Consider the following 14,579-nt stretch of genomic DNA (forward strand, 5'->3'; position numbering starts at 1 on the left):
ACCCTAAATTTTCGCTCTTCTAGCATCAATCCTAATTTTTTAATAGCGATTTTAATTTAAATCACAACACAACGTTTGCGGGGTCAGCTAGGTAATATTATAAATATTATGGTTGGTAGTATTTGTATATAAGTATTTGGATCTACAATACAATATACTTTGTTCCTGTAGTTAATTTTGTTTCACCTAATTCCAAATACAAAATAAAAAAAACATATCTCAGATAATGAATAGGTACCTATTTCTAAATCATCCTGGTAAATTCCTGATTTATTCGCCTCGATAGGCTAATTAACCAGACTTCATGTGGATCCTACCATCCATATATCATTAGCGTAGGCGGTTGCACCATTTCCTACTTACCCATTAAAATATATATTGAAAAGTAAATTTAAATATATGCTGCTGAATAAAATATCTATATATAAAAGCTGCATTATACTTCTTCTATATTGGTCATTTTGTTCCATATTTGATTCACACTGCACATTGATGTTAATCGATCAACTGTGCAGTTCCACGCAACGTAATCCTAGTGGTTAAAGTATGAAGAGGAAACTTGTAATTTAGTTGGAGTTATTTGTATTGAAGCTTAGCCGTTTGGTTTAAACTCCAGTTATACTTACACCAGTCTCTATTACGACCTACATACGACACTAAACTTGAGGGAAGGCAATATTCCTGGATCGTTCCCTAGTTCGTCTCCTGTATAGCGAATACAGGGCCGTTTTTCATACTAACTATAATTGATCTAATTTCCGATATTATATCTTATTTATTATTTCTTTCTCCGAGACTATCTTTTTTAATATTGGTAACTCTAGTTTTGAAACTGCTCTACATTACAGTATGTAGATGTTCAATATGTAATGTATAGATGGGATCGATATCGATAGCTTAGTAGTAATGTGGACTTAGTCCACATTACTACTAAGTTATTGCTCCATTGCCAAAACTATACTATGTCAGGTTGCCTTCACACGATCACACCTGTTAAATTCCCCACTATGGTCTATCTAACCATCCTATCCTATCGTCCTCCACTGTAATACTGTTCTATTATTATTTTAATTTACTTATTATATTCCATAGAAAAACATCGTTTATTTTTTATGTCATTGAACTAATAATAAACTGACAGCCCACCTGGTAGTGAGCGGTAACCATCACTTATATACATAAACAGCGCTACGGACATATAACATAACATCCGCAATACCACTTATGCAAAGCTATTTGAGAGAACTAAGGTTTTATTTCTTATCCTGTAATTTTACTGCCCAATCTCCACCGTACAACTGAACATAGCTTACAAACAGAGCGGCGGCAGCTGAAATAGCTCACTTATTTCAGCTGCCGCCGCTCTGGTACTGAGGTACCCATATAGAGAACTCCTTATAGACTTCACACAGACAAACTCTTCTGATTATCTAACACTGGATCTTTGCTAATGACCCATAGACGCTTCGTTCTGCTGATTCGCTTGATACTGTCAAACAATATTGTTTGCTCTAAATACCATTAGTATTAATCACCTGATAATAAGTTTTACGTAAATTCAATGCAGTATTTTCTACTGATAAATCATTATCATATAATCGCTTATCACTGATATACCGATACATTTTATAACTGCCGTTAAGTAGAGGTGGAACCGGTGCCTTACCTTTCGATGGTCGCGGGTTCGATTCCATAAAACTTTTGTGTTTATGAGTAAGTACGTTTATTTTTTTTATTCGTGTATCTGTTATAGGTAATATACACAAAAATAGTATATATCTACTGTTCTAAAATATATTTTTTTACAAATTCTGCTTAACTTAAGAGTAGATGACGCTGTGTTAATGTCCAGTTATATTTGTTTATTATTTATATATCTAGGCATCTATGGTTGGTATATTTTATATGAATAACATTGTCATTTCCGTTTGAAGGATCATAAAATAAATATGAAGTCCCATTCACCAGGAAATAGACACGATGGTTTTTAGAGGGTATCGCGTGGAGGTCGATCTGACATAATACCTACATTGCTAATAATTGTGCTATTACTTCCCATTATAACCCTATACCTACCCTTCCCCGCCTATTGTCAAGTGAAATTGAAATACCGCAATAAAACAATAAATGAAGTAAACTCAACCCAAATAGTACCGACCGTCACCCATATTTAGAACTGGTCACCCATCCACATATATAAAATATATCCAAATTTATTTTTATATTTACAGTACCTAATGTCATATCAAATATTATATAATCTATTAATTTTCGGCTGCTTTTTTGCATTTAATTACGGATATGAGCACTAATTTTAATGATAATAGCTTTGCAAGTCGTGTTTACTTTTATACTGGATTCTTAATGATATTGGTATTGTTAAGTCAGTTTTTAGTATTCCAAATAAAACAGTTTTAAAGTAACTATTGTGGATTCAATTTTTATGTACAAAATAACGCTAGTTCAATAATTCAAATGCTATCCATTTAAATTTTGAAACAGTTTTAGATATACAGTTAACTGTATCAGTATCGCTACTAAAAAATCATATTAAAATTATAATAATTTTAATTTTCTACGCACAATGGTTCAAAATGGCCGCAATTTGTAAATAAGCATTTCATACTAATTAAATTTAATTTATGTCACATAAATACTATTTATTTGCAATTCCAATGCTTTTCTATGATACTTAGTTATCTTCTTTTGATTGAAAATGCTTCTTCGGCTTTTAGGTCAATATTCGTTTGACCTGTTTTATTTTTAAATGAATAAAAATTATTTCTACTATTTTAATTTAACATTTAATTATCTTATTTGCATGGCTGCTAGACATAGCTCAATTGGTCAGACGCGTGTTACCGCGGCCCTTTTGTATGGCCTTGCGGCATTATATATAGATCGCCAGGCAATGTCGCCAACCTTGCCTCAACAATACATCGCCAGCATCGAGCACCGTTTGTCGTCGCATTCGTACAACCAGATACCATCTTATCACACAAAATGGTTCCGCGATTAGGTTATAATCACTTTGCGCACATTAATCTAGTGTATACAAAGTGTAATACAGTTTTCGACGTGGTCTAACTTCGTGGTTCTGGTGCTATTTCTAGAATGTCATCCACGTCGTCTCTTGTTGGCAGAAAATGTTAGTGTATTATTAGTGACGCAGTTATATTTCTTGTGAGCTCTAGCTAATTTTGTTTCATGAAGTTCTTTTAATGGTGTTGTAGGAAGAGATTGTTGTTACTATTAATCACTCAAAAGTCAGTGTAGTGTATTGAGTGTTATAATATAATACACCTAAATCCGATATTATTAGCCTAAAGCAGATTTTCAAACAGAAGAAGAAATTAATTTAATATTCTTATAATTTAATAACGTATCGGGATTTTTAAAAGTAATTTTACGTATTGGAAGTTTTTGCTTGCTCTAAATATTATTCAGTATTCAATATATTTTATGTAGCTTCGCCTTATTAATAATTTTAATACGAGATCATCGCATTTTCTGTTTACTTTTATATTTAACTTTAATATTTTCCGGTAAAAAAGCATTCTGATTCCTTTCCCAACAACAAAAATATTAATTATTTTTAAAATAATTTACATTTTTGGAATAAATTCCTATGTACTTATACCGAGTGTCTTACTATGTTTGCAAATACTAAATAATAGTAATATACCTACATATAAATAATGACAAGTAAACATTATAGTATTTTGTCACTTCTTTTGTAACTTCATTATAAATCCAAATATTTTCCCGATTCTATATCATTATGACAATGTGCAAAAATTCATAATGTGGTATAAATACCCTACTATGTATTTTCTCTAAAAAAAGAAGAAATTATGATTCAATTAAACACGTTTTAGTTTCAAATTTATATACGACCTCGGAGGTATAGCGGTTAAGCATACCGCTTTACTTCCGATAGTTGCGAGTTCGATTCCTCGCCTATCCAAACATTTGTATTCACAAGAAAGATTGTTGGCATCGGTCTGGGTATTTCTATATATATTATCTATGTAATTACAATAAAAATAAGTAAGTATTTATATCAGTTGTCTAGTACCCATTGTACAAGCTCTGCTTACCATAGGACTAGATGGCGCTGTGTTAATTGTCCAGGGTTATTTATTGTTATTATTTGATCCGTGTTGATAGATTTGTCTAAATATTTACCATACTGATACATATAGGCACATAATAAATACAACATAATTCAGTAACTACTGTCAAACAACAAGCAGCAAATTATTGTATCTCATTCATACAATGCGATACCAGTGCATATTACACACTCTTCAACAACGTTTTTATTTCAGTAGTGCTAAACACGTTATTGGAAACAGACCACTACGAGAGTTTGATCAAGGAGTTGACATGTACAAAATGCAAGAAATACATGAAGCCACCTATTAATCTATGTGTAGACGGCCATAGTGTTTGCGGGGCGTGTTTTGAGAAGAGCTACCAATGCCATGTATGCCAGGTCAGTCAGATAAATCCACACAGCACATGTCTCATTCACAATTATAACTGCACGAATATGCTAAAAAAAAACCTCCTCCACCAGACAACACACGATCAATCTAATCTGATGATTATAGATAATGATGGTGCTGTATGTAGCCTTAGCCCTAGTGGAGTGGATGCAAGTAGTGGTGTCCCACTTGCATCCACTCCACTCCATGTCCACTTTCGCATTGTATATCTGCTTTATCAATCATACATTATTATTTCGGATAATAAGGACAATATTTTCTATATATATATATAAATTTAACTTCAGGTTATTATACACATTTTTTTTATCATAAAATGCATTATATTTAGAGATATTCAATGTAAACTATATTTTAGTTTTATTTTACTGTATTTTTTATACACGTCGTGAATAAGAATAAAAATGAATTTTCTATACATGTCCCCATTAATATCTATTTATTTATACTTGAAGCAAAAATTTATACATTTTTTTACGATAATTGTGCGGACGGAGGAGTACGAAATTTCGCGCACTTGTAGTTTATACAGAGAGGGAATGCAGAATGTTAATATTATTTTAAATCTATGTATAAAATACATTAAATCAATAAATAAAACACATACTACCATTATATTGTAGGTCCGACTGATAACAAAACGTCAATGTCAAATAATGTCGATATTGGTAATTGTCAAATTCGCGAATCGAGGTTTGTTTCTGTACTGTTATCAAAGTAATCTATATATATATATATATATATATATATATATATATATATATATATATATCTATATATATATACTGATAATATTAATATTCTTAGAGGTAAATCTGATATAACGCAAGTAGTGAAAAGAAATTGAGATCACTGTGGAAATTTTGACGCGTATATTTTGCAAATGACTGAATCTATAAATGTCCTTAGTTTAGTCTTGCATTTTAATCATTATTTTGAAATATATATTACGTATTACATATATATTACATGCATATGTATATTTTTTATTTACACGTTTATGGAATTCATTGGATATGGTAGGAAGACAGACAGACAAAATGTAGCTAGCCGTCAACTAAAACCTCCATAATATGTGAGAAGTCACATAAAATATATATGTATCACATTGTATATATGATTCTGATATACCATCGTTCCCATAACACAGTAAATGTAACAAGATTTTTTTTTTCAGAAAGAATACTCCCAAATTCGGCCGGCAGTTCTCGAGTCGCTTGCCAATAAGATGCTATTCCCTTGCACTAACAGTGGATGTCCAAAACATGCTACACTCCCTCAACTGGAGCGACACATCTCGCACTGCCAATTCCGCATCATAAACTGTTTTATGGCGAGAGTCTACGGTGAGTTTAATCCATGTGAAATAAATATAACTTATGTTATAATATGTAGGCTCAACTGAAAATCAGCGCTGGAAACTATGTTTCCAGTATTGTGCTGAGTTGTGGTACACGTGACTCTGTTTTCTAATGTAAATTGTTGCTTGTATTTCTTATGTTACACAACAAAGACAAACGAGTCAATAAAATTCTATTCTATTCAAATATCTATTGTTATTATGAACGTAGTTAAAAAAATATTTCACAGTACATTAATACCATTGACCTCATTGATTATTATGAAATTTACAATAATTTATGATACATTTACAAATGCGTAGCAAATTCTACCTGTTACATATTTTTTATATATCATTCTAACTATAAGACGCAACTTCATTACAACTCTTTTAGAGACTAAAGATCTATTTTCACGTTAAATGTCACTAAGATCCGTTCAGTGTTCAGTTGTAGAAACATTACAAACAGACACTTTCCTCTACTAAAATTAGTGTAGATTGCAAAATATGGCAAAAATGTAATATTGTCGCTTGAACTATGTCTTTGGTATAAAACAAAGGCTTTTTTGGACCATAGTTATAATTTGCTTTGAGGAAAACAGAAACTGATTTGAATTTATACTAATTGTTTGATTGACCGCTTCAGTCTATAAGGAACCTAGCTACTAATAGGGATGTAAATTTCACTTATAGTTATCGTGATTCACGTGTATGTTGAGAGTAGGAAAAGAAAATATGTTGGCTCATAAAAATATTTATTGATGCTGTATTGGAAGTTAACAACTGTTTTGAAACATCAAGTCCAGAAGTAATTATCTGATATTTACCATTTTTGAATAAATGGTAAATATCAGTTTTGAAATAAAAAACGATGTAAAAAGAATTTTCATAATAAAAATTTACAACGGAATCCTCCGTCGTAATATAATACCACAAGTACTTTAACTAACTAGTTTCCAAATTATCATGTACAATATGTACACGTCACAGTCACGGCATGAATCAATCAAAAATAAAGTCCAGACTATCGTTTCTCAGGCGAATGCACATGGGAAGGTCGAGCCGGCGAGTGGATGGACCACTGCTTTGCGGAGCATAAGAAAAGGGTCACCGAGTTGCCGTTCATCACCGTCAAAGACAAATGGGATGCCAAAAGAACGGAGCCGGTGCTTAACTATTTCCTATTGAAATGCTACGAAAAAGTATTCAATGTTTATCAGATTTATGATAAACGAGGAGGTATAATTATAATAAAGTAATAACAACTAATCTATTTTCATATATTATATACCTAATATTTTAAGCAGAATTTGTACTGTTGATTTTGAACATCTGTTTTGAATACATTTTATATAAAATAGTTACACAAAAAACACCCAAGCCAATACTAACATTCATAATGAATACAAATATTTTTATAATACAATAATCCAGTCGTAGACCATCAGTAAATATTTAAAAATAATTCCATAGTAAGAAATAATAATCATTTGCTATAAAATAAATAATTAGAAAAGTATTTGTTAATTATTTTTAGATAACCGTATCTAATTTATACGAAAGGATCAGCTGATATTAAGAATCTGCTTTACATAATTATAATAGGATTATCTTTGTAGTTATAATCCACAAATGAAAAATACTAATACCTACATTATTATTACTGTCCAAGAACGGCCAATGAAACTGAACCGGTCATATAAGTAAAATATTCCACTATATAAATACTACTTAAAATATAATTATTGTAAACTAAGTTTTTGATACAAATTATAATACTTAGAGTATTACAATTAATATAAATAATTGCTCATATTTTTAAGTGTAACCGTTATCATTTGTCAACAAGAGTGCAGTCAGTGCTGTTTATCGATACTCTCTATCTATCAGTTATCAAATGGAATAGGCAAAGAGGAACATGTCCATTGGCTTCTATTTTCACAGACAACTCTAATTACATTCACTGTTATAACATCTATTTACACACAATTTCGGGAGATTATTTAACTCTCATCAGAGAGCAAATGATCTGTATACAATATGTACATAATATTATGTCAGTGTAGACCTCTCTTATTACCTACCTCCTTTCACTCTAGCGTTCTGGATACATTTCGTCAATCTCACACTCGAGATTCTTTTCTTTTCCCGTTTCTTAATGTATTATCGATTCCCATGTATATAAAAAAAACGAAAACCAAAGTTACATAAATGATCTGATTTCAGAAATTAATTCATATAAGAGTCTATTTTTGAATTCCGATATGTATGTTACTGGCGTAGATAAACACCATTAACGCAAAACTAACAAACTTCTAATGCATGCTATCGCGTATATGATTACAGAGATTCATGCTATGTTATATTCATATGATAATGGTAAATATCATCCAGAGTTTGCAAGTGAACCGCAAATTAAGTTGAAAATGTCATATTGCTCATACTTGTATTATACGAGTATAATATTATGAAGAATTGATATCCCTTTATTAAAAATGTAACGTAAACATAATTGTGATAAAATTAGGACTATATTACTTTTACATTACTACATTTTTGTACAAAACATAAGAAAATAACACACCAATTTCTATAAATAATAATAGGCTTTGTCACAAAGTGGCACAAAGCGCCATCTAGCCCCAGGCTAACCAGAGCTTGTGTTATGGGTACAAGACCACTAATATAAATACATATATAATTTTCACAGGAAATACGCAGATCAATACAAACAATTATACTCATGATTAAACAAATGTTTGCACAGTGCGTAAAATATAACCCGCGACCATAGAAAACAATTACCGGCTTGTTTTCTATATATTGGTACATAGTGCTCAAATAGAATGGTTGAAATTTCACAATATTTATATCTTTCCGCCTGCATTACATTATATTTTTTACATTACAAGTTCCGTGAAACTCTTATAAGATTAATAATGAATATCTTGCCTTATTTTCTGAGAAAAATTATGTTTTGTTTCCCATAGGTGAGATATATTTGGAAATAAAATAGCAGCCCAATAGGAGTTAAGTCCTATTTATTTACGAAATACATATATTTTTTAAATCTACAAAAAATCCACTATATGATAAAAGGTTTACCGGCACGTAATCCTACGAGACTTTAATATCTCAAGCATAATTTTATAGTTCATATTGATGATAGATAATAATAAAAACCTTATTTTCAGGTAGGATGATGTGGACAGTTCTTGTGAACTACGATCACGCAGAGAAATTCTACTTTGAAATAGATATTTTCTTAACAAACATGCCGAGCAAAAGGATTATTTACAGGCAAGTGTTTACATAATAAACAAACGAAATCTTAATAAGCTCCCGGACGTAAAACCAGAAATGAACCTCCCGAATTTATAGCACGATCTTCCTCTTGTAAATGATATCATATCGCTTACAAAGTTTGCCGAAATTTATATTCATTTCCACAGGGAGTTTTGTAAATTGTTATAATTTTGCAAAAAAAAATATATACCACGTTGCAAGTTGATTATGTGCTTTTTGCATGCTTTTACATAAATGTAGGTTGAAACATTAAAAGTAATTTTTTTATGTTACGTCTTTTTACGGTTCTGAATCGAAAAGTAAAGAGAAAATATCCATTAGACAACATACTTCTTATTGAAGAGCAAATTAATGTACTACAGATTAGTGTTTTATATTTTATATATTATTATACAAAATTAACTAGTATTGTTACATATTCAATTACATTCAGAACAAGATAAGATCGAATGATTGCAATGATAATAAAACGTCTTGACCTAAAAACTCTGGTACTAGTTGAAATATTGACAGAAAAATTAATAAGAAATTTAAACGGATTTTAACACGAATAATTTTATTGTAAATAAATATTTACCTCTCACGACGTTTCGTGTGTCGAACTGCCGGCATGTATTGATATTAACATCGCTGTTACTCTAGTCAGGTCAATGCGACTACGACTAGTACAACCTAGTTGAAACATCGAGAAAGGTAAATAGCTTATTTACCATAATATTATTCCTATTAACGCAAAAGTTTCAAATTAAGAAGTAAACTATAGTTATAATTTAAGTATCAACATAGAGATACCATGTTACAAACATTGCATATGAAATTAAAATCAAATCAGAAAAGTTACAATCTACACCCCGTAAGGTTATTATAAAATTAAATAATAAGGAAAAATACAAATTATTTATGCCAAATACGTGGCTGTAAATAATTTATATCTTTCTAAAGTAACTGTAGAACTTTAATACATAGCAACATAAGAGAAAATTAATACACAACATATAATATACAATTTGAAATTTAATTAAGCTGATAGCGTCTATAATATTTACCTGCCATTTCATTTCAGACGTCCATGCAAATGTGAAAAAGACGCAGATTTTCTAGTGCATACTCAAAACATTTACATTCCAGTAGAAAATGTTTTCTCTATGCTGGACGAAGACGAGTGTATGAACTTTACTGTCAGGATTGGTGAGTATTTTATTTATATATGTACTTTTAATACTAAACAAGCTGATTCTCCATCTGATGGTAAGTGGTATTTAAAATACACATTACAAATGCACGAGATGCCATTCTTGCTTTATTACATAATTTATATGAATGTAAAGTAAGGTATATTTTCTAAGTTTAAGCACATGTGTAAGAGCAACCCAGCATCCGGACAACTATAATTAATTGCTTGAAAAATTCTTCCACCTTTACTAATCCCGAACCAACGGATAAATTTGATATAATATAAGCAAAATGTAAATATGAAATGATATTCTACAGTTTCTTGACATTTTTCTTAATACTGTAATATACAAAGTATTATACAATGCTTTGTTCGCATCATAATATTAGAAAACAGTATCCAAACCATGTCAAATACATGAATGAAATTTTACAGCTGGTTTTCTTTCAATTTGTAAATTCTGAAAAGTGTACTTGGTACCACAGATTAATTAATGGTTTTAATTATATATCTTAATAAATTTCTTTTTTTTGTTTTCAGGAGAGGTTGAAAATTTAGAGCTGCTTGAAACACCAACGGAAAGTGAAAGCATGATTTTGCTGAACAGTAATGAAAACGAAAATGAGACTTCATAAATGATTAAAATGTATTACGAAGAGTTAATTGAGAAAAGAGAATATTTTTTACTTAATAATTATGAATACTTACTAATTTTGTATACACCAATTAATATAAATAATCATTCACCACACTATCATCACCACACTGTACTTTCGATGCATTGCCGGATTTATACAAGATACAGTGTCTGCATACATTCATCTGGATTCGTCAATCTCTTGTGTGGACTGTGACGTCATGATGCCATATTATAACCTCCTTATATTGCACATGTATTTTTTTGTCCCCACCGGTTATTTGAACTGCTTTTTCATGTAACTGGAATAGCAAACAAGCTGACGGTCCTCCTGATAGTATGTAGCAACTGTCCCTAATATACATAAACATATCATGACGATATCCTTTTTAGTTCTGCACAATATTTTATATTACGTTACAAAGACAAAGGACGAAGTCCCTTTTTTCTTTGTCTTTGAATATTGTAACTTAAATTTATCAACAAAACCATGGTCACTGTTTAACTTATAAACAAATTGAGGTATTATTATTATTAATTATTTTATCACTATTTTTGTTATTTATCTATTTAGAGATATTATGTAACGGTTTTGATAAGAAATGCAATCGTACAGTCTGTGAATGCCTGTAATATAATTGTGTTATACTTCTAATAAAGATATATTTATTTAAAATTGTGTCTATTGTATTATTTTTTGTGTAATAATACAACTATCTAATCTAGATTAAAACTGTATTTAAGAAATTTCTTTACTTATTTAAATGCAATTATTTTTAAATTTATTTTCTCAATTCGTTCATGAAACTACTATAATTATATATAATAGAAGTAGACTACTAACTTCAAACAAAATGACACTACGTATTATAAAAGTAAAGACAGACTTTATAAGAGGAAAACCAAAATTTACCCTATTGTTTTAAGAAAGTAGAACACAGTTCATGTTCTACGGTATTAACAATAATATGGTATAATCTGTTTTTTTCTCTATTAATGCCATAAAAATTACTCAATATGTAAGAGACTGAAATGTACATGTAAGTATATCATGGCGATAAATGGTTATGAGGTTGGTTGAATTATTATTTGTTAGAAAATATACCATGTGTACGCCTGAGATTTCAGGCAATGAAGTAGCTTTTGGATGCTCCGATGGTTTTCTATAGTTCTTCAACACGTACTAGCGGCCAGGTGATATTTTCACTTTCTTGCACTGCTTAGATACTTAATTTATATATATAATTTATTTTTAACTGGGGAACGAGTACCAGGAACAGTACGAGTACGAGCCAAGGTTGGGTTTTTCAATTACCATGGTCAAGCCCTCCTCGTCCATGAAAATTATACAGAAAAAAAATGTACGAAACTATTAACATTATTGTGTAATTGTATGTGTATTATGTACCTATATACCAAATTGACTACCTAAACTCTGAATATCTACAGAAAACATCTTAATAATGAGAAAAAGCATTTATTATTGTCTAAAGTTAGTTTCTAAATCGATGCCTATAAAGATACCGAGAAAGTAACTAAAACATTAAATAAAAAATGGCTTCCGTGACTTCATTAAGCAGTAGGTAAGTTTGATATAAGTTATTTACCATTTGAGCTTCTAATAAATTAATCGAGCGAATATATGTATAGCGAATTTATTTTACTTATAAGTAAATAATTATGTACTTAATATCCCTAATAATATTATAAATGTGAAAGTAGGGATGATTACGTTACGTACGTTACGTTAGTTAATTATGCTTTCGAGCAAAAACTACTGAACCGATCATCATAAATTTTGTACACATGTTCTTGGAGGTATTAGAATTAACATAGGATACTTTTTATTAAAAAAAAACATATATTGCGACAATGTGACTGCAGGCGCGAGTAAAAGCTAGTAAGCCATATAAGAAATAACAACTTTAATTGATACACGGTAATGATATTAAAAAAAATATGTATATAATTCATACATTTTTTAAAGCACTATTCCAAATTCAAATAAGGAAAGGTAAGGAAGAGAAAAAAAAACAATATCGACAATTTGAACTTTCCCGTCTTTCGGTGGGAAACCAACCACCCTGTCCGGCAAATTTAATACCATTACAGTCAGAATACCTATACTTAATATTTCTCATTAATACGATTTGTATGGTAACGTTTAACGTAGTCATTTATAAATCGTAAGTAAATAAATCTCTAGTACATTTTAGAGTAGAATGCGAATAGCTTTAGAGAGAATAACGATGTGTACCTACATGTCTTAATGGGACAATAAAGAAGCTGGAAAAGTGGATGCTATATGAAAATTGGCAAAATAGTTGCTTGCCAAAACGTATTAAAATTTATGTGAACTAAAATATTACGGCTTTACGATTGAAATTTGGTGACTTTCTAATTATTATTATCTGCAATGATATGATATCATATATATTTTCATTTGATCAATGAATATAACATTATAATAATAATATGGAAATTGCGAAACTATTTTCTGTTTTACGCTGGTTAGATACATTAAGAAAAATATTAATTACGCTTTAACATTTACTGAAGTTAAACTAAACCATATTTTGTTTTATTATTGGAATACTACATAACTGTAATAAAATGTTCTTGCAATGTTTGATTAGAAAAAAATAGATGACAAACTATTAATCCCGGATATGCTAGATAACGTTTGGAATCATAAAAAAATTACAGGCGTTTGATAACCTTTCTTGTAGTAATTTAATATTACATGATGTATGCATGTATATATTTACTTAATTATAGTTCTTTAATCATTCTTATCTATCTATATTAAAAAGAACTATTGATTGCTATGTCTAATTAAATGATATAAAAATAAAGTTTGTATATGTATTATACTATTAATCTTAATTGAATTTAGGAAACATAGTTTTTGATTGCATATACGAGTATAAGTGAGATTGAATTAAAATCATTTATTATTGTTTTATCCTCGTTACATAAATTTCACAAAATGATATTGGATCACCAGCAATAGTATTTAAATACCATAATAGCAGTGAAGGAATTTAACCTATATAAAATTACAGAAATTGTGAGTAGTAAAGCGTTTGAATTTCGAATTTAGCCGTATGATTATATGCTTAGTAACGCATAAGGTGTATGGTAAACAAAAAGCTGTTACACCGAGAATAAATCCTGATGTATAATAGAAAGCAACAATTAAACTACACATCAAACTACAGAAACAGTAAGAATTATGGAATCCGTATGTACTTGCATAAAGGGTTAACTTTAAAATTGCCATCGGTTGCGTAGTGACGCGGAGAAGTATGGTAAACATAAAGTAGATATATCCGCAACGAAGCCTTATAATAGAAAACAAACATTACAATCGATTGAAAGCCGCCAACACAACTCTGACTAGCAGTTACACAAAATGTCTATAATCCATGATACGACTTTGTTATACCTTAAAGTAAGCGAACCGGGAATTTTTCGATGAAATAAAAATATATTGGCGGTGCAATCGATCCACCACACAAACCATTAAACTTTAAGCGTGCCGATAGAAAATATCGGAAACAGCAACTGGGACAAAGCGAAATATTCCTTTGAAAACTACTCGGCCAG

At 30.2% G+C, this 14,579-nt stretch overlaps 1 protein-coding gene across 6 annotated transcripts; it reads left to right on the forward strand.

Annotated features, from left to right (window-relative positions):
• The first annotated feature begins 2,935 nt into the window (after positions 1–2,935).
• Positions 2,936–11,594, forward strand: LOC131848215 (zinc finger TRAF-type-containing protein 1-like). Of its 6 annotated transcripts, none has more exons than XM_059198002.1 (7): positions 2,936–3,019; positions 4,335–4,498; positions 5,689–5,857; positions 6,892–7,092; positions 9,048–9,153; positions 10,223–10,347; positions 10,874–11,594. In XM_059198002.1, the coding sequence occupies exons 1-7, from the start codon at positions 3,004–3,006 to the stop codon at positions 10,966–10,968; spliced, it is 876 nt and encodes a 291-aa protein (XP_059053985.1). In that variant the 5' UTR covers positions 2,936–3,003; the 3' UTR covers positions 10,969–11,594. The 6 variants fall into 6 exon arrangements, with proteins under 6 accessions (XP_059053985.1, XP_059053983.1, XP_059053984.1 ...); XM_059198000.1 differs by having other exon boundaries at positions 2,949–3,148; positions 4,332–4,498; XM_059198001.1 differs by having other exon boundaries at positions 2,949–3,148.
• Positions 11,595–14,579: the final 2,985 nt, after the last annotated feature.

Source organism: Achroia grisella, unplaced genomic scaffold (assembly GCF_030625045.1).
Source record: "Achroia grisella isolate CSIRO2021 unplaced genomic scaffold, CSIRO_AGI_Agris_v1 utg546, whole genome shotgun sequence".
NCBI lineage: Eukaryota > Metazoa > Arthropoda > Insecta > Lepidoptera > Pyralidae > Achroia > Achroia grisella.